The following is a 23,239-nucleotide window of genomic DNA, read 5'->3' as shown; positions in this document are numbered from 1 at the left end:
TACATTTTAAGTTCCTGGAGTTTGCCTAATACAGATATGTAGACTATGCTTCAACGTCTGAACATGAATAGCAAGTCTGTGAAGAATTTAGCTACACATTTCTGTTTTGTTCCCAATAGTTATCTCTGTGCTGAGTTGTACAAATATTATTCCTGATATTGCCTTGAAAGTGTAAACTTACATCATAAAAAATTGCATTTTCTAGAAATGCAAATCGAAGGCACTATGAGATATCACCTTACACCCATTGATATGACTATTATATAAAAAAAAAAACAGAAAATAAGTTGGTTAGAATGTGAGGAAATTGGAATCCTTATGGTGGGACTGTAAAATGGTACAGCTGCTGTAGAAAACATCATGGCAGTTCCTCAAAAAATTAAAGTAGAATTACCATATGATCTTGCAGTTCCACTTCTGAGTATATAGCCAAAAGAGTTGCAAGCAGAGTCTCAGAGAGATATTTGTACACCCATGTTCACAGCAGCACTACTCACAACAGCCAAAAGGTGGAAGCAACCCAAGCGTCTATCAATGGATGGCTGGATAAACAAAGTGTGGTACATACATACAGTGGAATATTATTCAGCCCCCAAAAGGAAGGGAATCCTGTCACATGCTACAACATGGATGAACCTTGAGGACATTATGCTAAGTGAAATAAGCCAGTTACCAGAAGACGAATACTATATTATTCCACATGTATGAGGTATCTAAAGTAGGCAGGTTCATACAAACAGGAAGAAGAATGATAGTTAGCAGGGCCTAGGGGAAGGGAGAAAAGGGGAGTTGTTGTTTAATGGCTACAGAGTTTCAGTTTTGCAAAATGAAAAAGTTCTAGAGACTGTCCCAGCTTGAGCAGCCTGTGCTTTCAGGAACCACTGTCGTTGATGAGAGAGGCAGGCAGATGGAGAAGGAGACAAGGGCGAGTGAAAAGGAGCATTTGCTGTAAATGACTACTGCTTTCATTTTAGCTACATATACAGAAGGATTCCTATTTCTAGATAAAAAAGATGTGAGAATGAGTCTTAAAATTATTCTCATTAATCAGAATAGAAAACTTGTATAGAAAGCAACTTGGTTTCAGAATCCTGGTGAGAATCCATGGACAGACTTCCACCCTTGGTCCTTCAGAACAGGGTCCCCCGTAACAATGTTTTTGATTTTGCAACCCTGTCAATGAGAAACTGAACACCCACTCCAAATGGGTGTGTATTTATTTATCATATCACTATACCATTCTACTAATATATTAACATACATGATAAAACATGTGACAAGAAATAGTTAAGTACAAACAAAAATTAAATGGAGTTGTAAGGATATCTCCCCACCTGGGCAGATGGTCCTGCCTCAGCCCTCAGCTGCGTGTAGCTCCTCGGTGGAGACCACTGCTCTAGAACCCGGCTTTTCAGACTAATGCTTTGGACGGCAAACGCCTCCACAGATTGACGTCAGAAGGTCTGTGCAAAGTCATCTGGGGAGAGGGCCCCCGGGTTTCCTAAGATTTCCAAACTGTTCTGTGAGCCATAAACGCCTCAGTCTCAGTTCTCTAGAGAATGAATGAAATTGCAGCATTCTTTTTTTTTTAAATTGAGGTGAAATTTATATTAAATTAACCATCTTAAAATGAACAAATAAATGGCATTTGGTGCATTCACAGTGTTGTGCAACCATCACCTCTAAAATACTTTCATCACCCCCCCAAAAAACCCATACAGATTAAATAGTTGCTCCCCACTTCCCCTCTCCCTCCAGTCCCTTGTTTGGCAGCCACAAATCTACTTGCCATCTCTAGATTTACCTATTCTGAATATTTTGCATCAATGGGATTATACAATAGATGACTGTGTGTCTGATAAACTCAACATCATGCTTTCCAGGCTCAGATAGTGGTTTTTACCACAATTACAATGATGATTATTAGCATGAGACAGCAGCAGCAGCTCATGCCTAAGCTCCTGGTACGCTGGGCTGTGTGGGAAGAGAAAGTGCAATTGTTGAAGGAGTTCTGGTCTCTTCTCTCTGCCTGGAAGTTGGTGTTTGCTCTCGGGCTCCAGGAAATGGGGAGGCTCTCAGCTTGTGTGGTCTCAGGAAACGACTGTCTGGGTAATACCTTCTTTTTCTTCACTGCATCCCCTCCGGTGCTACTCCTCGTGGGAGAAGGTTTTTCGGTGGTGATCCCGAGGATGGGGGAGCTTATTGTGGGAGGTAATGGGGATACTGGTGACCACATGGCCAGACCTAACTCACTCTGCACACAGAAGCCCTGCAGACATGCCTCGCAATTGTCACTGTCATGTGGCCCTTCAAGAGAGATTTCCTTGATCATAGGAATCTCCACCAACGTAAATCCTTCTCTATAGCATTTCTTCAGAATTTGCAACACCAGGTTGTTCAGGATCCTTGAGATGTTCCCTTCTGTAAACTTGGGAACCTCAAACGAAGGCTGGGAGCACTTCTGACATCTTTGGGCAAAGACCCTCATCTTCACCCGGCCCCTGGATTCCCCCTCACTCCAGTGCATGTGGAAAAGGACCTGAACTTGGGCAGAGGCCCAATTTCGAGAGCATGAGGAGCACTGGAACCTGTGGAGAAAGAAGACAAGACCCTCAGCTTGGCCCAGTATGGCCCAGTTGTGGGCTGTGCCGGAGGGGCACACAGAAACATGATTTGATCCGGGTCATGGATTAGTGGGGAAGAAATCCCGAGCCCCTTGTTCCTATCTCCATTGTACCACCAGCATGCTCTGTGACCCACAGATGTGTCTGCCATGAAAACAGCAAATCACAAGCCATCAGAGCTGGAAGGAATCTTGGGCAAATTCGAAGTCCGGTGTGATCATTTTAGAGATGAGGCACACGCTGGGAACTTGTCACGCCCAGAGACCCAGTGAGTGGAAGAGGCAGGACTGGAACTCCAGTCTCTTGACCCCAAATCAAGGCTTCTTCAAATGTAGATTTAAGTGGGTCAAAGGCTACAAGTGCAACAGCCCCAAGAACCCTGAACTGAAATCCAAAAATAGATACAAGTGGGTGTGGGTAAGTGCTATAGTCTGAATGTTTGTGTCCCCCTGCAAATTCCCATGTTGGGATCCTAACGTTGAAGGTGATGGTGTTAGAAAGTGGAACCTTGGGGAGGTGATTAGGTTGTGAGGGTGGAGCCCTTGGGAATGGGATTAGTCCCCTTATAATAGCGATCCCACAGAGCGCCCTAGCTCCTTCTGCCATGTGAGGACACAAGGAGAAGCCTGTGGCTCAGAAGAGCAGCTGGCACCTTGATCTTGGACTTCCAGCCTCCAGAACCGGGAGAAATGAGCTGAGACTCTGCTCCCATGCTCTTGGCCTGGGAAAACCACGCGCCACCAGGAGAAGAGAGCTCTGCTTCCTCTGCCCGGACCCTCTCCTGGCGAGGGGTTGGTGGGCAGGCAATGAGCACGGCCCCAGTCCCGAGCTAGAGTCCCAGCCTCCCACCCCCAATCCTTGGGGCTCTGCTTTCCCAACTAGAAAAGAGAGGGTGAGACTCTGGATGACTTCTGAGGGTCCTATTTTAAAAAGACTCCATCAGCTTGGAGTAGAGAGGGGTAAGGTTGCTGAGTGTTGCTCAGCTCTCCCCGTCCTCTGCCCCCTCCCTGACGCTTCTCCTCAGCACACAGGGCCTCTCCCCACGGACTCTGTGTTGGACCCTAGGTCTCCCAATGCAGGGAGCATGAGCCCTGGGTCCTGCTCGTCCAACTCTCCTGCGGTTGAGGGAAATAACCTCCACTCCTCCCCTTCTCTTTTCCTCACTGCTTCTCACCCTCACCCCTCGCAGCCTGTTTTCTCTGTATCTGGGCATTAGCCCAGTCCTGCTATGGTTTTGCGGTTCAGTGTAAAAAGGAAAAATTTTTAATGAAGCCAAAACGTCTTGGATCAAGGGCACCTTCCTTCCTGTAATCTTCAATTTACAAGCGTGAGCACAACAAGACAAGTAACGAGTGTACACCGTAAGAAATAAGCAAGAATTTTCTGGAATATTGCTATCGCATTCCCTACTCACCTGGCACAGGTCCACTGCTGGTATTGTGTCCACCCTGGCTTCAGGATGTTAGGAAGAAGGCTTTTGTCTCGTGTCAGTTTCCACGTGTGCCATGGTTTCACCTCCCGGATTAATTCCTGGAACACCTGCTTCCACGCCTCCATGTCCTGACGCATCGCTGCTGTCCCCGTGAGCTGGGTGCGACAGTGTCTCCCGGGCTCTGACGGATCTGGAGCAGGACATGAGGTTTCCCACTTTAGAGAGCAAGGGTTCAGACCCACTCTCCCTTTATGTCCCTGGACTGGGCTCATGGACCAGGTCTTTGCCCCAAGGACCAAAGGTCAGTTGATGCTGGCTCCAAGTTCTGAGAACAGCACTAGGCTCCACAGGGAATTTCGAAAGACACGGAATGCATGGCTTCATCCAGCAAAATATTACCAAAGGAGGGCCCTGGACTCCGTGTCAGGACGGGTGGATCTCAGCCTGGCTCTGCTATTTGCCCACCTTTAACTGGGAACACACCTTTTTACCTCCGAAGCCCTACAGATGGTGGAGACAGGCTGCAGTTTTCCTTTCTAGAAGTAACATTTGAAAATCCTTGTCCATTGGGCTGCTGTGCTCACGATCCGGGAGGAGAGATGCAAAGAAGGACACGGCCCTCCTGGGACCTTGCTCAAATTCCTGCATCCCTGCATCCTCGCCCTTGCTCTTTACTTCCTTGCTTGTGCCAAGTCTCTGTGGGACTGTGTTTCACAGACACTAAGCTGGCCAAGGCAACTCCCAAGCCCACTCTTCCACCCATTGGAGACCAAAGCTGTTGTAGTTCCTTTGCCCCGGAGATGAGGCTACAAAGTCCCCACGTGGGTGGGAGGCCATGGCCACACTCCGAGGTGCTTCATCATCCCCTGCTTCCTCCAGGACAGGCTAGGGAAGGAGGAAGGAGAGAGGAGCGGGGCTGACGCCAGGGTGGGTGCTAAAGCAGGAGAGGAAAGCCCTGCCCTGAGCGAGTCCTCCAGGCTGGCAGCTCCTACCTCAGCTCAGGCCCGCAGAACAGCCTCTGTCCTGGCCTGCCGGCACCTCCAGGGCGGCCTGAGCCACTTTCCACACTGCAGCTGCGGGTCTTTCCAGAGGCGGAAACCCCCAGCTACATGGGGCTGTAGCATGGCATTCAGACCCCTCACAGGCCAGCCCTGCCTTTCTACCAGCCTTAGCCCTGCCAGGCTCATGCTCCCCCAAGGCCGTATCCGCGCCTCCACACTAAACCCCAGCCCTGCACTCCGGGCCATCCTCTGAACACTCCTGCCCTCCCTGCCCTCCTGCCTTGTGCGCAGATCCACCCCACCCAGAGCACCCACCTTCCCTCCCTCCCTCACCCACCTTCCCTCCCACCTTCAGGTTGTAGGGCCCACTCAGTACATGTTCCACTGTCCACTCCCTGGTCCTGCCTGGTGTTAACTAAAGAAGTTCCTGTGCCCGCCTCCTAACTGCTGCTGAAGAAAGAGATCTCCTGAAGGGGAGAATGGCCTCCTCCTTTTCCCCTGCAGTTGAACAAATGCAAATACTCTTCTGCAGCGTAAAGCTCATTCAGATAACAAGGTGGTGACCAGAGAATATTTAAACAAAGGATCGGTCTGACTTTGTAGCTGGTATGAGATATTGTGTGAAAATGTCATATCCTGTTCTGTTTCATTAAAACCACCTTTGAAAATAATGATGTAAGGAGATGTTGAAAGATACCCAAATAGTGTTTCTGGGTCACGTAAAGATTACCTTTAGCCCCTTGCTCTGGTGAGAATATTCTAATTTGAAAACTCTGTGCGCTTAAATGATATAAATATTTGAACACAAGTATTAAAGGGTGTGAGAGTGTTTGTCGCAATTAAATTAACATAGGCTGAATGTCTCCTCTCTAACTACCATGAGTAACATCACTTACCTGTTTTTCCAGAGAATTCTGGGTTTCTGGGGTAGGGGTGGGGTATGCCAAGGCCTGGGAAAGCTCCGTGGGGCTGAAGAGAAGAGAGCGGGATATTCATATTCGTGTCTCACAGGGACACTACTAGTCCCAGCCCCAGAAGTTCTCATTGAGTTGATCTGGGCATCACCGTTTCTAAACAGCTCCCCAAGTGCTTCTGATGCTCGGTTACGGTTACGGTGGAGACCACACGAGGAAGCGGAAGGGAAGGGAAACCTGGAGAGATCCTGGTAGCAATCACACGAGAGGGAGACGGAGGTGTCCCTCCTTCCCGCAAGGTTTACAGAGCCTGCTTTTGGGGGAACCAGTCCTAGGGCTGCCTGGTGGCATCCACCAGCTGGGTCAGGCACTGGCAGTCTGAGCAGTGGGCTGTAGATGGAAAAGGAAGGGATAGAAGCGGGAGGGAGGGAGGCAGTGGGGGTGGGTGGGGAGGAAGAGGGGGAGGGGGAGGGGCTGGCCACGGCAGCATTTGGCAACCTCACAGGCACCTCTTTCCCGCCCTCTGCTGCTGCACCAGAGTTCAGCTCCTTCAACAGCAGGCCCACCCTGGGCCATCAGAGTCTGCCCTCCTCACCCTCCAGTTTTGTTTCTATATGTTACTTGGCTCGGGTCACAAATTAACCAGATTTGGGGAGCCCGCTTAATCAATTTCTCTTTCAAATTCTTTTTCTGTACTCCTCCCACGTACTCTCAACCTCAGGGCAGATTAGGAAAAGATTTAGGAAGAGGGTGAGGGTACAGGGGAGAGTCTGGACTGGAAGTCAGGGGTCTTTGGTCTGTGCGGCAGTGAACAAGTGGCTTCAGGCTTTTGGAGGATGAAATGTGCCTTTTTTTTTTTTTTAAAGGAATTTTGCCTTTTTTATTTTTAAATTTTATTTATTTATTTATTTATGGCTGTGTTGGCTCTTCGTTGCTGTGTGAGGGCTTTCTCTAGTTGCGGCAAGCGGGGGCCACTCTTCATCGCGGTGCGCCGACCTCTCACTATCGCGGCCTCTCCTGTTGCAGAGCACAGGCTCCAGACGCGCAGGCTCAGTAATTGTGGCTCACGGGGCTAGTTGCTCCGCGGCATGTGGGATCCTCCCAGACCACGGCTCGAACCTGTGTCCCCTGCATTGGCAGGCAGATTCTCAACCACTGCGCCACCAGGGAAGCCCAAAATGTGCCTTTTATGTGGAAGGATTCTAGGTGTGCCTGGTACAGAGAAGAGAGCCCTTAGATGCTGGTCTCTTATGTGGAGAGCTTGACAAACACAGTTTCCAGGACCTTATTTGGAACACCCTCAACTCTCACAGGGACCCATCCACTCCGGAAACGGAAATTTATGTGTATAAATAGGAGCTTGCATCACTGCCTCTTTGCTGGCCAGGGCACAGCAGGTTCTGTCCCTTCCTCATGGGGAATGGCTGTGGCTGGTCCCTCTGGACATTCATCTCAGCTTCTAAGCCAGGGGCCATTCTCTTTCAAACAGGGTCAGGACTCAGCCTAGACACTCGCTGACACTCTTTCTGAACCCTGGGCTGGGCCCTGGGTCAGCTGCTCTGAGGAGGCCATCTCTGAAAGCGTGGGACATGCACAGAGTGGGAAAAATTTGAGTTACCCAATGCACATGCTCCCAGCTGAAAGGGAACGAGACAGCACTCTGCCGTCTTGAATCAGCTCTCATGCTGTAAACAGGTGTCCTTTTCATGGTCTGTTTGTGCCATGTTTTTCGAATTTTTGTGCTTTTTGTTGGTGACTCTGTTGTTTAAAGTGGCCCCAAGTGTAGTGCTGAAGTAGTGTCCTGAGTTTCTAAGAGCACAAAGGCTGGGATGTGCCCTATGGAGAAAACATGTGCTAGATGAGCTTCATTCAGACATAAGTCATAATGCTGACAACTTGATTTCAGATTTCCAGCCTCCAGGACTGTAAGATAATACGTTTTCATTGTTTTAAGCCACCCAGCTTGTGGTAGTAAGTGAAGAGACGAATACAGAAGGGTTTAAAGCCTCCTGGCATTTCCCAGCAGTCCTGAGGGCTGGGGCCACCTGCCTGCTTTTCCAACAGGTGCAAGGAGCAGGAAGCAACTTCAGCATATAGTGCATTCCTTCTTTTCCCTACCTACCATCACTTCCTCGTTATTTGTTGGAATAATGAGAAAAGGTTCTCATTATTTGTTGGCCGGACAATTTTGATAGCCCCTTGATTCATATTCTTCCCATAGTGTTCTCTCTGAAAAATCAGCCTTTACAGAGTCGCCAAAGAGCTCTTTTTAAAATCCAGATGCCCTGGGCTTCCCTGGTGGCGCAGTGGTTGAGAGTCCGCCTGCCGATGCAGGGGACACTGGTTCGTGCCCCGGTCCGGGAAGATCCCACATGCCGCAGAGCGGCTGGGCCCGTGAGCCATGGCCGCTGAGCCTGCGCATCCGGAGCCTGTGCTCCGCAGCGGGAGAGGCCACAATGGTGAGAGGCCCACGTACCGCAAAAAAAAAAAAAAAAAAAAAAATCCAGATGCCCGAGCCGCAACTATGGAGCCCACCTGCCACTACTAAGACCCTGCGCAACCAAATTAAAATACATAAATAAATAATCAATCAATCAATCAATCCGGATGCCACACCCTGGCCGGGCCAGCCTCCTCACTCCTCTGTGAACGTGATAAGCTGGAGCGGGGCTTGCTCAGTTACTTCCTCCATGTCTCCCCTCAAATGTCACCCCCGTAGGGAGGCCTTCCTCAATCCCTAGATATAGTAACACCCTTCACCTCCCCTCCCACACTCTTTCCCTCTCACCATTCTATATTTATCTTTTTGGGGGTTTGTTTTTATTTTTTTTCATTTATTTTTTTTGGGGGGGGGTTTGTTTTTAAATCGCGTCCTGACATAGCCTTAGTTTCTAGGAAACAACCAATTTGAAATAGGAGAGCAGGGAATTTTTATCCACCCATACAGTGCCTGGGTGCTCAAGAATTACTTGAATGATTGTTAAATGAATTCTGTCCAAATTCTGTTGCTGCTCTGTAGAACAATCCCAATCCGAGGCCTGAGGGTGGGGTGAGGGAGGAATGGGCATGGTCCTGCAATTGCTCCTGTCGGTTTTTCCAGGGCAACTGTCCACAGCTTCCCAATCTGCAGGATAATTTCCATTTTCTCTCTAATAATTTGCCTCTTTTTCTGTTGGGTTTTGCTGGGACGTGTCATCATCCCTGATCTATCCATCCCAAAATAATGCCCTCTTTCAGAGTCCCAGCTTTAAGAGCATTTGGGTCAGGACGGGTCTCTTTTTCAAATCTGGCCACCTTAGCCTCTAGGATCTTACTCCCCAAGGAAGTTGCTCTTTAAGTCAACTTTAATACAAATGTCTTCCACGGTTTTTCTTTCATTTTGCTCTGTCCCTGTCCTGTGCTGAGTGCAAGAAGAAGAAGAAGAAGAAAAAAAAAAGCTTTGTAAACCAATTTAGTTCCTCCTTCAGACTGATAAAACCCTAACCAGTCTTCTAATCGGTAATTAATTCCTAAGAACAGAATTTTCCATCTTTGGGACTTTTAAAAGTTCCATTTGAACTTCCGTTTTTATTATCATTCAACTGAGAATTTTTTACTTCTCATTAAGACAACTTGCTCTCTATATTATAAAAGTTCTCAGTACTGATTATCTGTTTATTGACTGAAATTCACCATCCCTGTGAGTTAAAATTCAGAGCCTGGGCCAGGGCTAATGTAATGAACAATCCAGAATGAATGTGAGACCAAGTGACTGGCCATATGAATGCCTTCCTGAGCACAGCAGTTGAGGCAGCTCAGTGGGACCTACTGATATCTGGATGAGATGTACAGGCCGGTGCAGTACTCAGGAGTGCTCTGAGGCCCGAGGTACCTGACTGCAGAGCTCCCAGCCTGCTCTGGCCATGAAAATGGAGACCCCCATAGTGGGCAGGGACCCTCACTGCTCAGCCCCTTTGTCTTCTCTTGGAGCATGTTTATTTGTGTTTTGAGTTTTAGTTTTTCATAATTCTGTTGTTAATGGTGCAAAAAAAAAAAGTGAAAACTTAAATGACCATTTTTTTAAAAATAAAAATTATTATTAAAATGTTTAACACAGCCCCCTGTTTCTGTTAAGGTAATTAAAGAAGGAGTCCGTTAGACTGAGGTGGTTTTTCTGCCTTGGTAGTCTTTGTAAGCAAACTGAAACCTTAGCCAGAATCAATGCACTGGAATCTGAGAAAACGAAACTTAAGAACAACCTATCACAGATAGCCAACTAGGCTTTCCCAAATTAGGCAACCACTGAAGCTATAGCCAATCAGATAGTCTCCTTGTTTAGCTTCTGTGTCTTCTCTAAAAAAGCCTCCCCCAGCCCCTGTCGGTGGAGCATAGCCAGCCAACCTTCAGTCTGGTGCTGCCTGATTCCAGTTGATACATGCTCAAACTCTTGAAAATTTTAATGTGCCTCAGTTTATCTTTTAACATTTCTTTTCCCCAATAGTATGTATGTGAGATTTATCCATGTTGTGCCATGCCGCCATAATTTATTGATTCCTAATCGTGTATATTCCATTGAATGAAAATCACAATGTATTTATCCACACCAGTGTTTGCTTATTACAAATAATGGGACTATGCATATTCTTAAGACATGTCTTCTTATGCACCTTTATATACCTTTTTTTTGTGTGTGTGTGTGCTGTACGAGGGCCTCTCACTGTTGTGGCCTCTCCCGTTGCAGAGCACAGGCTCCGGACGCGCAGTCTCAGCGGCTATGGCTCACGGGCCCAGCCGCTCTGCAGCATGTGGGATCTTCCCGGACCGGGGCACGAACCCGTGTCCCCTGCATCGGCAGGCGGACTCTCAACCACTGCGCCACCAGGGAAGCCCTATATGCCTTTTTTTTGGTGTATGGTCGGGCCACTCAAGATGGCTCTCTGTACCTCCCCTGCCCTACCAGTGTCTGTTTCACCTATATCTTACACACGACTGACTTTCCTGAACTCCTGCCCCCGCCCCAGCTGGTGATTGTTCTTATCAAAGGGGCGGTGAGGGGCGTGCCCCTCCGCTGGTTTCCCTGGTAACTAATGAGCCCACCTGACATCAATTCCCCTGTAACTGGTAATCTCCCCTTCCCCCCTGCCCCAGAGCGAAGACTGCCACCATGTTCATTTTCCCCGTCCACCGCACACAATCGGGTGTCGCTCCAGGACCTCGCTTCAGACGTGTAAGCTCCCCCATCCATTACACCACTGACGTCTCTGTTGCTGACTCCGGGCTCTTTCTTTGGTCTTTAAGTGGGGCAGGCACAGGCCTTGTAGGTCTGTGGGGTGCAGCCCAACAGTTGGGTAGATAAGCCAGTTTTTTGAAAGTTTATGAGTGTTTCAATTGCTCTAATCCTCACCAGCACTTGGAGTTGTCCTGCCACCAGCCCAGGGGTAGGGCCACCAACCTGAGTCTGCATTTCTCATCCCACTGGCCTTGGTCCCAAGGTGTCATAATTGGGCTGCTTTATTAAATTAGGACACATTCCTCTGGGGCCGAGGCTAACCTTCTCTCCCAGAGGCAGTGCTCCTAGGGCAGCAGAAGAGTCAATAAAAAACTAAAATAATCCAAGAGTAACTCTAAGGTATAAGGAAACTTAGGACTGAGGGAGAATCCTTAAGGGAGGACAAACTTGGAAGGGCTTCGGGTCTCCTTGGAGACGGTGCGGTTAGCCCAGGGATAGCAGAGACGTTCACTGGGGGCCTTGGGGCCAGGAGGCCTTCTGAGTGCCTGAGCCACGTGGAGGCTTGCACAGGGGCTGCAGCTCAATGTGTGACCCTGGGCTTGGAGAGGAAGTCCGGGCGCCAGCGCTAGAGGAGGACACGCAGGCTGCACGGGGCTCCCGGCTCTGTATGGAGAGGGCTCTGGAAAAGGTCATCACCAGACCCAGGCTGCACATGCGCAGCCCAGACTGCCTGTCTTCACGCCCACCTTGCCCTCCCCTGGCCCTCACTGGAACTGGCAGGAGGACGCCTTTCTCCTGCAATGTCCTTCCGGCGCCCTCTACTGAGAAAGCTGACCATCGCGCTCACTCTGGAATTCCAGCTCAGTGCATATGCTGAAGGGTGCATTCAGAGCTGGGAGGTGGTAAGTTGATGATTGACACGAACATTATACAAATGCATGACATGACCTCATTGAAGCGGCTGGCGGGAAAAGGGGCTGATCTGAATCACTTTAGAAAACAGTGTTTTGCCTGGAAATTGTAAGGCTAAAGATGAAAGGAGCTGTAAAGAGCATACTGTAATTGGTAGATTTGTTTCCCAGAGGGCTGCAATTCCGAAATTGCTTCGCAGGTGTGCTGGGGTAGAACAAAGAAGTAAATGGATGATAGAACGTTGTGTATACCACAGGAGAGGGAAGTTACAGACACACAAGGAAGGAAGGCTGGAGTGAATCCCGGGGACGGGTTAGACTGGAGACCTCAGTATGCAGCTCAGTACATGCACAGCTGGCTAGAATCAGAAACAATGTGAGTACATCTGTGTACTTTACGTGTATGACTTTTACTTATATTACCTCACTCTGCTGAGACAGCCCAGTAACAAGTATACCCGGTGTTAAGGCTTTGGTTTCTGACTATCATTGTCCAGTGAAAGGAAGGCAGGCAGGCTTGGTAAAATGGCTGATTCTAGGCCGTGGGTGGGGAACACACAAGATGAGCCTGTAGCATCTTGTGGTGCCAGAAAATACGGAGGTTCTCAAAAAAACAAAAGGATGGGGGCATGCCAAAAGGTTGCGGGAACCAACCTGAAACCGATCCCAACAGCCAAAGCTGTAACCAACATTTCCCTAATGGGCCAGACACAGTGCCAAGGTTTTTAAAAAATATAAATATCGAATCCTTGCTACAGCCCTGGGAGATTTTTACTCCCATTTTAGAGATGAGAAAACTGAGGTTCGAAGAGGTGAATTAGAAATGCCTCTCCTGTAGCCCAGGTGCACTGTTGGAAGCTGAAGGCTGCCGTTCATCTTGTGGCTGGTCTATGTCGTACCCACGTTCCAGGTGCCTGGCCCGTCTGAGGCCATCCCTTCCCAACCTTGGCATCGTTTCTCCCTCGGGCCTTTCCTCCCCCCGCAGCGTGAAAGGGCACTGCTGTGGGTAAGAAAGCAGGCAACCAGGCTGCTTCCTTGTTCCTGCCCAGCCTGAGGGTGGGGATGGGGGTCTGTCAGAGGGGCCACAGGAGGGTGGGCTTTCCCTGCAGAGGAACTCCCCCGAGGTGGAGCACAGCTGCTCCTTGTAGCAGCAGGCTCTCTTCACAGAACCCAAACACCTGTGCTCACTCCTTCTCTCACTTCTAGAGGACAGGCCAGCCCTCTTCCTTGGCTGTGACAGGCCTTAAAAGATTCCGAGGAAGGTTCCCCAGGACATTTTCTCTTCTAAGTTCCTTCCTGAGCCCTTTGCATGGCGGGTGGCAGTTCTGGTTCTATCTCACTGAAGTCCTCCCAGCTTCAATTCAGACCGCTGCCTCAGCCCCAGCCTCCCTGGGGAAGAGAGCCCGGGATGCCTTGGTTCCCACCTAGCCAATGGTAGCGACAATTAATGCACCACGAATGGCCAGCACCACAGCAATGAACCCTGACCCAAAAGCTTGAGGGAGATGATGTCGGAAGAACCACTTCACAGGTGTGACGGCCAACACCCATGGGAGCAAAGGAGCCAGTCGGCATAAGTGGGTTCTCTAAAGAAGGAGGGGCTGGGCACAGGAAGGGTGTGGCTTGAGGGCTTCCTAGGGGGCAGGTACCTCCTGCAGCCTCTTTCCTCTGAGGAGGCCCCCTACTCTCCTTAGGAGCCGCATGGGTCCTCAGAACCCCACCTCACTCCCACCAGCCTCAGCCTGTGACCTTGGCATCCCTGCTTGGTGATTGACATTAAGCAAGTGGGTGGTCCTCCATTGCCGCCAGCAGCTGTCACAGGAGCTGTGGGGACATCCTGCCCTGCAGGGCTCCCTGCTTGCCACCAGTTCTCTTCCTTTGCCCCACACGCCATTCCTGCTCTCTCTTTCTCCCCAGCAGAGAGTTCTACTTCCCGCCCCAGTGGACAGTGTCTTGCAGGCCTCATGGCTGGTCTGGGCCCAGAGCACAACCGGAACCCAGGAGAACAAAGCCTGGAGCCCAGCCAGCAGACCTTGTCGTCACCTTCCAGGCTGCCTGCCTCTGGCTCAGCCAGCTTGCCCCCCTGAGCTTTTTTCTCCCAGCTTCCCTGGTCCTCGATCCAGCTGAGCGCTGGACTGGGGTCTGACTCGATCCAGAATTTAATCCACAGAAGGAAAGGAAGAAGGCTTGCTCCTCCTGGGGCTGGCAGGGGCTTGGGAGAGCAGGAGGCTGGCCAGGGAGGAAGCACGGCCTTGGAGCCGGACCCAGAGGTCGTGGAGACTCTTCCCAGTCTGGAGCTAGTTCAGCGGCCCCCAAGAGCATGGAAGAGTTGGCCTCTCTGCCCCAAGGCGGCAGGTTCTTGCCCTGCTTGACTCGAGGTGGGTGGGGCTGGGGGCGAGAGATGAGACAGATTGTGGAACTCGAGGTATCAGCATTTGCTGGGAACATTTGACTCGATTTTTCATTTGTTTCCTTATTCCCCCTCTGGGCCCCTTTGATGTCCCTGCTTCATCAGCCACAGCTAATTTTGATTTAACAGCAATATGCTGGGGCCCCCAGATTATGAAGTCTCAGTGCCAGTGTGAGAGGGAGGTGAACATTGGCAGGACATTCAGCCCCTTCGTGGCACTACCTTCCCAGCAGAGACACAAAGTTTCCTAGGGGAGTAATGAGCGTGGGGCGGGGTGAGGAGAGCACAGCTCCCAGGGCCTGAGGCTGCCTAGAGGGCGCTTTGGTGTCACCTCGCCCCTGAGCCTTGGTGTCCTCATCTGTGAAATGGGCAGAGTGATGGCAGGACCTACCTCGCAGGGGTGGCTCAGGATCCAATGTGTTGTGCACACACGGCGTCCAAAACAGCACCTGTCCCTGTGCTCAGGTGTTGGGCAGAGTCTGCCAGACATGCTCGTTTCTTTTCCTCTCCCTCCTTCCCTCCTTCTCTGCCTTCCGTCCTTCTGAGCCCAGGCCCAGCTCAAACACCATCCCTCTGTGACTTGGGTAACCACAACTTTCGTCCATTTACAAATACCCATCCCCTTCCTCTCCCCTCCCCTTCCTCTCTTCAGCCGCTGTCAAGGGTTGACGTTTGAGGGAGGAGGTTGCTTATCAAGGAAAGATTTGCCCTGCAGGTTCCAGAGGGCCTCCCAGCGCAGCATTTTTGACACATCCCCTTTGGGGGATGCAGTCGTTTGCCTTCATGCTGGTGGCGTTTAAAAATAAACGTTTAATTGATGTACAACCTACGTGTAGAAAAGTGCACGGTTAATATACGTACAGCTAGGTGAGTTATCACAAGATGAACACCGTCCTGTAATCACAACCCAAATCAAGAAAAAACCCCACATTACCAGCACCCTGAAGCCCCACTCCTGCCCCACCGATCACTTTCCCACCCCTTCTGCCTAAAGTTTCCACTCTCCTATCTTGTGAGGTCATAGGCTCAGCTGACCTGTTCTTGAGCTTTATATAAACACAGTCAGAGCTATGCACTAAGGTAGACACAACTTTGTGTCCGATCTCTTTCACTCAGCATTGTATTTTTGAGATTCAGCCCTGTTATAGTGGGTAGCAGCAATTCTTGTTGCTTTATAATTTATTTTTCCTGTCTACCACTAAGAGACATTTTGAATGTTAGGGGTAATGCTCCTGTGAACATTCCTGTCTGTGCTTTTGGTGCGCGCGTGCACACAGTTCTGTTAGGTGTCCACTTAGGCAGGGCTGCACAGGAGCTGGCTCATCTGGGCTCATGAAAACCAGCTGTTAGATTGCGAGGAGCTTGCAGAATTTTGCCCCACTCTGACCTTTTTCCCTTGCATTCCCGTTATTCTCGATGTTATTTATGTCTATTGTTACCTGTTTGGCAGGAACGCTGTGTAACGTGATATTACTCATCTCTTCCCAACTCCAGATTCAGTGATGTCCATCCACGTTGGCAATATGAAATCAGTCACCTTGGAAATTAGCAAATGCTACAAATCAGGGCTTAATAGATTGTTGTTTTTTATGGATTGTCTAGAGTTAGACTTAAGAAAGTGATAGAGAAAATGTCCACAATGCAGATTAAACTAATAAGTGTGTCATCTCTGTAGCTATAACATCATAAATAGCACAAACAATTGAGAAAATATTTTTCAGTTGTATGGTACTGGAAAACGATTATGTATCTGATTCAGGAAAGACATTGCTCACATCACCGACAAATAAGTGAAGTTCTGACATGCATCTAGTCGTTTCTCTTTCATCTTGCTCTTTAACATGAAAAAATACATCAAGCAACAGTCATGCTGGAATTACACTCCCAGAACCCGTTATTAAGCACTTAGCAGCCCAGCCCTGGTCATGGGGCTTATTGTGCTTTAGCTGATACTGCCAAATGGTTCTCCAAATGGGTTGTACCCATTCATATGTCTGTTTGTGGGGTTTTAAACAAGATTCAGTTGTACTTTGTAGTCCTATCTCAGGACCAGCAGTTTCCTAGAAACTGAGGCCATGGCGGAGCAAACTAGCTGACACAGGCTGGGTGATAATTATCCGCAAAAGATTCCATAAGCAAACGCTAGTTCCGTAGGGCCGCTTGCTGACGTGTGATCTGGGCGGGGAGGGGGGCTGCAGGAAGGAAGAGTTCACGCAGGTGCAGCTACTCGGCTTCCTGGAGGGGCCTGCCCTTTGCTGGCTCTGAGAATTTGAGTGATGAGGGGAGGCACCAGGTATCAGGGCGGGAACAGCCTGTGAGCACTGCAGGGCAAGGAGTATGGCTGGAGTATCTTCCCATAAACAATGGCAGAGGGCACAGAGCTGGGGGCAACTCCACTGGTAGCTGTATCCCTACTGTCCGGGTCTCCTGTCCTTTATCTATCAGCCCCATGGCCCACCTGGAAGGAAGCCTGAACTAGGCTGTCCCTGGGGCAGAAGCCCAGTGTGAGAAAGCTCTTCTCCTTCTCAAGGCTTCTCTCATGGGTTTAATTCTCACATCTTATGGATCACTGCTCAGCTCTGATCTCAGTAAATTCTTTAGTGCACTGAAATCTGTGGCCAACACAAAGTGGCCCATAAAATGATGAATAAACATTGTCCAAAAATGCACACAAGCCCTTCTGAAGCTTGTGAATGCACCCATTGTTCTCCCTGCAGCCAGGGTAGATGTTTCCTTCTCTTTCGCTCAGGGGTGAGCCAACAATCGATCACGAAGCAGTGGTCAACAATCAGTCACGAAGCACTGTTAGTCATGAAACTCACAGAGGCAGGCTCTGTGCTAGACGTGGACCATACAGAGAAACACTCCAGCCCTTCTGGGTCCCTGTGCAAGGAAGGAACCGACATGCATGGAACAGTGCCGATAAGCTGAAGGCTTGAATGGGAGATTGTCTGCACTCCACTGCTGCAGGCGTGGGTAGGGCAGGGGCAGAAGGGTCAGAGTGGGACTTGAGGGGGCCATTAGGAAGGTTGTCCCAGGCTCCTAACATGTAAGAATGATCCATCAGCATGATACAGAGTGTTTCATGAGGCCCTGGAGTTGGACAGTGTTTTGGGTAATTAGACATCAGCATTATCCTGGGGAGAAAATGGACCCATGGCCCCCAAAATAATTTTAAATAAAGCCCCAGACCTCTGCCTTTGACTTCTGCAGTACCAGTGCATTCTGAGTGGTGGTGAGTCAGGGAGCTTCCTCTCTCACAATCCGTCTGGAGGTCCAGGGGTCTGTCAGTCCGATGGTGTCCAGAATGGAACTTCTGGTCCACCCCCTCCCGATCTGTTCCATCCAGAGTCTTCCAAATCTCAGTTAATGGAAGTCCATCCTTGAGCTTCTCAGGCCAAGCACCTTGGAGTCGTCTTCCACTCCTGACCTTCACACCCCGTATCCCCCGGTAATGTAAGCAAATCCCATGGTGTCCACCTATCAAATGTGCCTAGAATTCAACCTGTCTTTCCACCTCCCCACTGCTGCACCCCAGGCGAAGCTGTCTCATCTCTGTCCCTGATTATTGCCGAGCCTGCGCAATTGCCTCTCTGCTCCCTCTCAGTCTATTTTTAGCCCCCACCCCGCAGTGGCTCCTACCTTCCCAGAGTAAAAGAGGGAGTTCCTCCAGTTACCCACAAGGCCCCACAATTCCTCGTCCTTATACTCTCTCTCAGTCACTTGGTTCCAGCAAGGCCACCTTGTGGAGGTTGCTGGAAGATGCCAGAGTGAGGGTGTGTGGGGACTTTCCCTGCCCCTTTCAGAGCTGCCACAGGTGGGAGGCAGACTCCCTCTCCCATTTGTAGGGCACTGAGCACAGGCATGGTCTTCCATGCCTTTTCCTGGACATTCTCATCTCCCATCATGGTAACTGCCTGCTCACTTGTTTGTTGCTGTTGGGGGCAGGGACCAGGTCTGGTTCATTTTGCTGACACAGCTCTTGACAAGTGCCTGGACCAGAATAAATGCTCAATGAGGATGTTTTCAACTGAAAGGAACCCCACTCCTCCCCTAGTGCAAGGAGTCAGGAAGCCAGATTCTACCTAGCCCTCCCTGGGCGAGTCTGGGCAGGCCACATGCCCGCCTCTGGGCTTAGAGACCCTACTTGTAAAATAGCATCAAAGGAAACATTCAACTCTGAGAGTGTCTGATTTTTTTTTGCTCAAGTTATTTCGTAGGAACAACCTCAAGCCAGAATATTTCCAAATATCCTGGAAATTGCTCACTTCTCTGACTCTTGCCTCCATTTGCAAATAGTCATCGGGCTCTGCTTCATCTAGCACGTCCCCAGGCTTTGCTACCAGTTCCTCATTCTACGAGTCATCTTCTGCCTTTAAACCCTCATCTTGGCCATCTGGCATCCATGTTGCACCCTGCTGCTGCTTCCTCAACAAGGTGAACCATTCCCGATGACTAGGGAATGATGGGTTCAGAACAAGCTAGTCCTGGACTCACCCCTCAGTCCGTGGCACTCTCTGCGGCCCCTGCAAAGCACATCACCTGTCCTTAGTCACCAACATAATGACCCTCAGCTCTTGAGGAAGTGGCCAAGTGACCACATGGGCTCTGGGAAATCTTTCCTTGTAGCCCAGAGAATTTTGGAGGTAGGAGCAGAGGTAAGACCTAAGAGTCAGGAGGCAGCTGACTGGAAGATGGATTAGAAAATGCCAAGATGAGCCAGTGAGGCTGCTAGGAGGGGCCTTAGAATTAATAAGTGAATTTAATGAGGTTGCCAGATAATAAGGATAATATCCAAAAATAGATTGTATTTGTAATACTAGCAATTATTAGGAAACAAAATAAAAATCAGAAAACGAAAAAAAAAAAGGATGATCTCACTAACATAATGTTCAATGAAAGGAACCAGATACAAGAAAATACATATTGTATGATTCAATTTACATAAAGTTCAAACAGAGGCAAAAGTAAACTATAGTGTTAAAAATTAGAATAGTAGTTAACTTTGGGGACAGAGAGAGGGGTGTTGGTTTGAGTGGAGGTATAAAGAGGCTTCTGAAAATTGGCAATGTTTTCCTTTTAGACCTGAGTGGTGGTTACGTAAGTGTTCTTTTTGGGATAATTTATTGAGCTGTACACTTACATTTTTACACTTTTCTGTATGACAGTCATTTTTTTAAAAGTTCAAAAAAGACTCCATGGCCAGCTTGAGTAGGTGATCCACAATTTAAGCCAGTTGGCTATAGCCAGATCAGAAGAGCCATGGGATTCAAGAATAGCCCTTTGCAGGACAGTATGGGAGGGGAAGAGGGAGATGTGGGGGAGGAGAGAGCCAGAAGAAAGTGATCTCATTTCACAGAGGGCTTCTGCAAAGAATAATGGGTTCTCATTCTCTCTCTACGTCTCTGTCTCTGTGTGTGTGTCTCCCCCATATCTGAACATTCACACCTGCGTTTCTCAAAATGTTGGCTTGGTTGCTTGTTTTAAAACTACGTAGGTTCTTATTCAAGGTTATGACTTTGTTGTCTTTTGGGAGGAACTCAAGGTCCCCATTTCTGACTCTTTGACCCATTGATTATTTAGAAGTGTGAAGCTTAGTTTCTGAGTGTTCGGAGGTGTTCCTATCTCTGTTCTTGATTTCTAGTTTGATTTAAATGTGATCAAACACATTTTGTACGATTTAAATTCTTTTAAATTTGTTGAAGTTTGTTTTATGTCCCAGGATGTGGTCTATCTTGGTAAATGTTCTGTGGACACTTGAGGACAATGTGTATTCTGCTGTTGTTGGACAGTGTTCCGTAAATGTTGATTAGATCTTCGTTGGTGGTGTTGTTGGAGTGGTCCTTACCCTTGCTGATTTGCTGTCTCCCTGTTCTATCAGTTGTTGAGAGAGGAGTTTGATGCTTCCAACTATAATTATAAATTTATCTATTTCTCCTTTTAGTTCTATCAGCTCTGGTTTTTGGTGCATACCCATTTAGGATGTTATGATCTCTTGGTGTGTTGACTCTTACCATTATGTAATATTCCAAGCTGCCCCTAATAATTTTCTTTCCTCTGAATTTGACTTTATCTGATATTAATACAGCCACTCCTACTTTCTTTTTAATTAACATTTACATGGTATATATATTTCCATTCTTTTACTTTCAACCTAGATATGTTGTTACATATTTTAGTGAGTTTCTTGTAGACAGCCAATGCAGGGTTGTTTTTTTAAAACACTCTGCTAATCCCAGTCTTTTAATTGGAATAGTTAGACTATTTATAGTTGATATAATTATTGATATATTAGGGTTAAATCTGTCATTTTATTTTAATTTTTGTTTGTTTTCCCTATTTTTACATTTTCACTGTTTTCTTTTACCTACTGTCTTGTGGGTTACTTAAACATTTTTTAGAATTCCATTTTGATTTATCTATAGTGTTTTTTGGTTTTTTTTTTTTTGATGTGGACCATTTTTAAACTCTTTATTGAATTTGTTACATCATTGCTTCTGTTTTATGTTTTGGTTTTTTGGCTGCAAGGATGCGTGATCTTAGCTCCCCAACTGGGGATCAAACCCTCATCCCCTGCATTGTAAGGCAAAGTCTTAACCACTGGGCCACCAGAGAAGGCCCTGTCTATAGTGTTTTTGAGTGTATCTCTTTGTATAATTTACGTAATGGTTGCTCTAGGTATTACTTCGCACACACAATTTATCACAATATACTGGCCTGTTAGGTTGAATATGGACCCCAGAGGTGTACATGTCCTGATTCCTTGAACCTATAAGTATGTTACCTCACGTGGCAAAAGGGACTTTGCAGATATGATTGAATTACAGATCTTGAGATGGGGAGATTATCCTGGTGGGCCCAATGTAACCACAAGGGTTTTTATAAGAAGGAGGCAGGAGAGTCAGTGTGAGAGACTGAGATACGATGCTGGAAACAGAAGTGGGAGTGAGGTGGGGCCAAGATGCAAGGAATATGGTGGGCCTCTAGAAGATGGAAAAGGCCAGGAAGTGGGCTCCTCTGGAGTCTCCAGAAGGAGCACAGCCTGGTGTTCTTTAGCCCACTGAGGATAACTTGAACCTCTACCTTTACAACTTTAAGATGATTCATTCATATTGTTTACACCACTATATCTATCATCTCCAGGGTTTAAGCTGTACTTAGCAGGAGGAACAGGGAGAGATGTGTCTACTCAATCTTTGTCCAGCACTGGAAGTTGGGTGTGCTGCTTTGGGGTGCTGGTGGGATTTCAGGATGAGTTGTCTGGTTCACGGCTGAGCGCACCTCCAAGTAGGCATGAGATCTGGGTGGGCAATACAGTTCTGGGGGTTTTCGGCACAGAGTGGGTTTAATCCGAAGGGGGAAGGGGGATGAGATTCCTTAGGGACAGGGTGTAGTGGTGGTGGCGGGGCAAGGGGAGATGACTTGGAACCACTGTTAGCTCTGTGGTTCTGAAAGATTCCCTCAGGGACGGACTGCAGTGGGGGAGCCGAGAGGCAAGGGAGTGGTCAGGAGCCCAGGCAGGAGCCCAGGGCCATCTTGTGACCATGGAAGAGAAAGGAACATGTGGACATAAGGGCAGAATGAAGAAGGACTCGGTACATTTGGGCCCTGGATCACACACAGTGGGTGAAGGAGAAAGGGAATCAGAAAGACACACAAGTATCAACCCGGAGAGACTGAGAACATGGGCCCAGCCCTACCAGACTGGAGTGAAGAGAAGACCACAAGGAAGGGCAGGGGTTCCGGGGTGCAAGGAGAAAGGGCAGGAAGGAGAAAGGGCAGGAAGGACAAGCAGAGAAGCCTTGATTGCTGAGTTTCCTTTACAAATAGGGCAACATTGGGCAACACCGCTATTGGTTCAGAGCCCTTGCTCTCCTGTCCCCCAGCCCCCTCCCCTCAGATTCCTCAGAGTCCCCCACAAACACCACAGCTCCAGGGGGTCAGCTCTCTTTTCAAGAGGGACAACCAGGTGGCTGAGCTTTAAGAGTCTTTTCCTGAATGGATTTTTGGAAATTAATTCTCGCTGCAGGAAGGTTTTGCTCAGGGTCAAGATTGGCTTGGTGGATCAAGAAAAGGGGCCTCCTGCTACCCCCATACCCCTCCTCTCACTCTCAGTGTGAACACACAGGAGGTTAAGGACGAGTGGACAGGATGCCCGGAGGGAGCCCTGGCCTAGTGCCTGCTGAGCAACCTTGGGAGAGTGTCATTTCTGGGATAAGACATACTTGTAGGATAAATGCCACAGCTCACGGGCAAGCACCTCCTGAAGGGCCCTGGGTCTGTGCTATTTTCACTTCTGGTTGCAGCTGAATAGAAGATGCATAGGAACAGAAGGAGGACCGAGGAGGCTAGAGTCTAGAGCTGGGAGGGAAGGAAGGGAAGGGAATGGAAAGGGCGTGTCCCCACGGAAGACCCCCCCTGGCAGGTGCTAGTGAGAGGCCCTAGGCTGCCAGGGACCCCTCTGGAGATTCCAACAAGCCTTTGACTGCAAACTAACCCACTAAGTTGAAAGCACTTCTGGCCTTGAAAGGGAGGCACAGGAGGGTTTGGGGGTGTCTGGAACCCTGCCTCCACGGTTCTCCCAGCTCATCACTGGCGTTTCCGTGGTGCTCTCCTGCTGCCCTCTCATTTTGTCTTTGGAAGCTGATGTGGGGAGGAAAGAGGCCTTTTGCTAGAAGTAGGTCCTAGCTTCCCTGTAGGAGAGTGCTGGGTGCCGGGGTTGATGGAGGAATCTCCGC

The 23,239-nt window shown here is 48.8% G+C and overlaps 2 protein-coding genes across 3 annotated transcripts in view; one reads left to right on the top strand and one right to left on the bottom strand.

Annotated features, from left to right (window-relative positions):
- Positions 1-1,182: 1,182 nt before the first annotated feature.
- On the bottom strand, positions 1,183-4,318 carry RTP3 (receptor transporter protein 3). The gene is made up of 2 exons (XM_067754122.1): positions 4,039-4,318; positions 1,183-2,588 (listed from the first exon to the last, which is right to left on the bottom strand). The coding sequence occupies exons 1-2, from the start codon at positions 4,191-4,193 to the stop codon at positions 1,886-1,888; spliced, it is 858 nt and encodes a 285-aa protein (XP_067610223.1). The 5' UTR covers positions 4,194-4,318; the 3' UTR covers positions 1,183-1,885.
- Positions 4,319-10,850: 6,532 nt separating this feature from the next.
- The window catches only part of LTF (lactotransferrin), a 47,788-nt gene continuing 35,399 nt past the window's right edge, over positions 10,851-23,239 (top strand). For both annotated transcript variants that reach the window (XM_067754119.1, XM_067754118.1), the window contains exons 1-2: positions 10,851-12,060; positions 12,292-12,467. The gene's annotated coding sequence lies outside the window, so the exon portion shown is untranslated. The remainder of the gene's footprint in view (positions 12,061-12,291; positions 12,468-23,239) is intronic.

This window comes from Pseudorca crassidens, chromosome 10 (genome assembly GCF_039906515.1).
Source record: "Pseudorca crassidens isolate mPseCra1 chromosome 10, mPseCra1.hap1, whole genome shotgun sequence".
Classification (NCBI taxonomy): Eukaryota; Metazoa; Chordata; class Mammalia; order Artiodactyla; family Delphinidae; genus Pseudorca; species Pseudorca crassidens.
The sequence above is the reverse complement of the archived record's forward strand: the minus strand, read 5'-3'. Positions and strand labels throughout refer to the sequence as shown.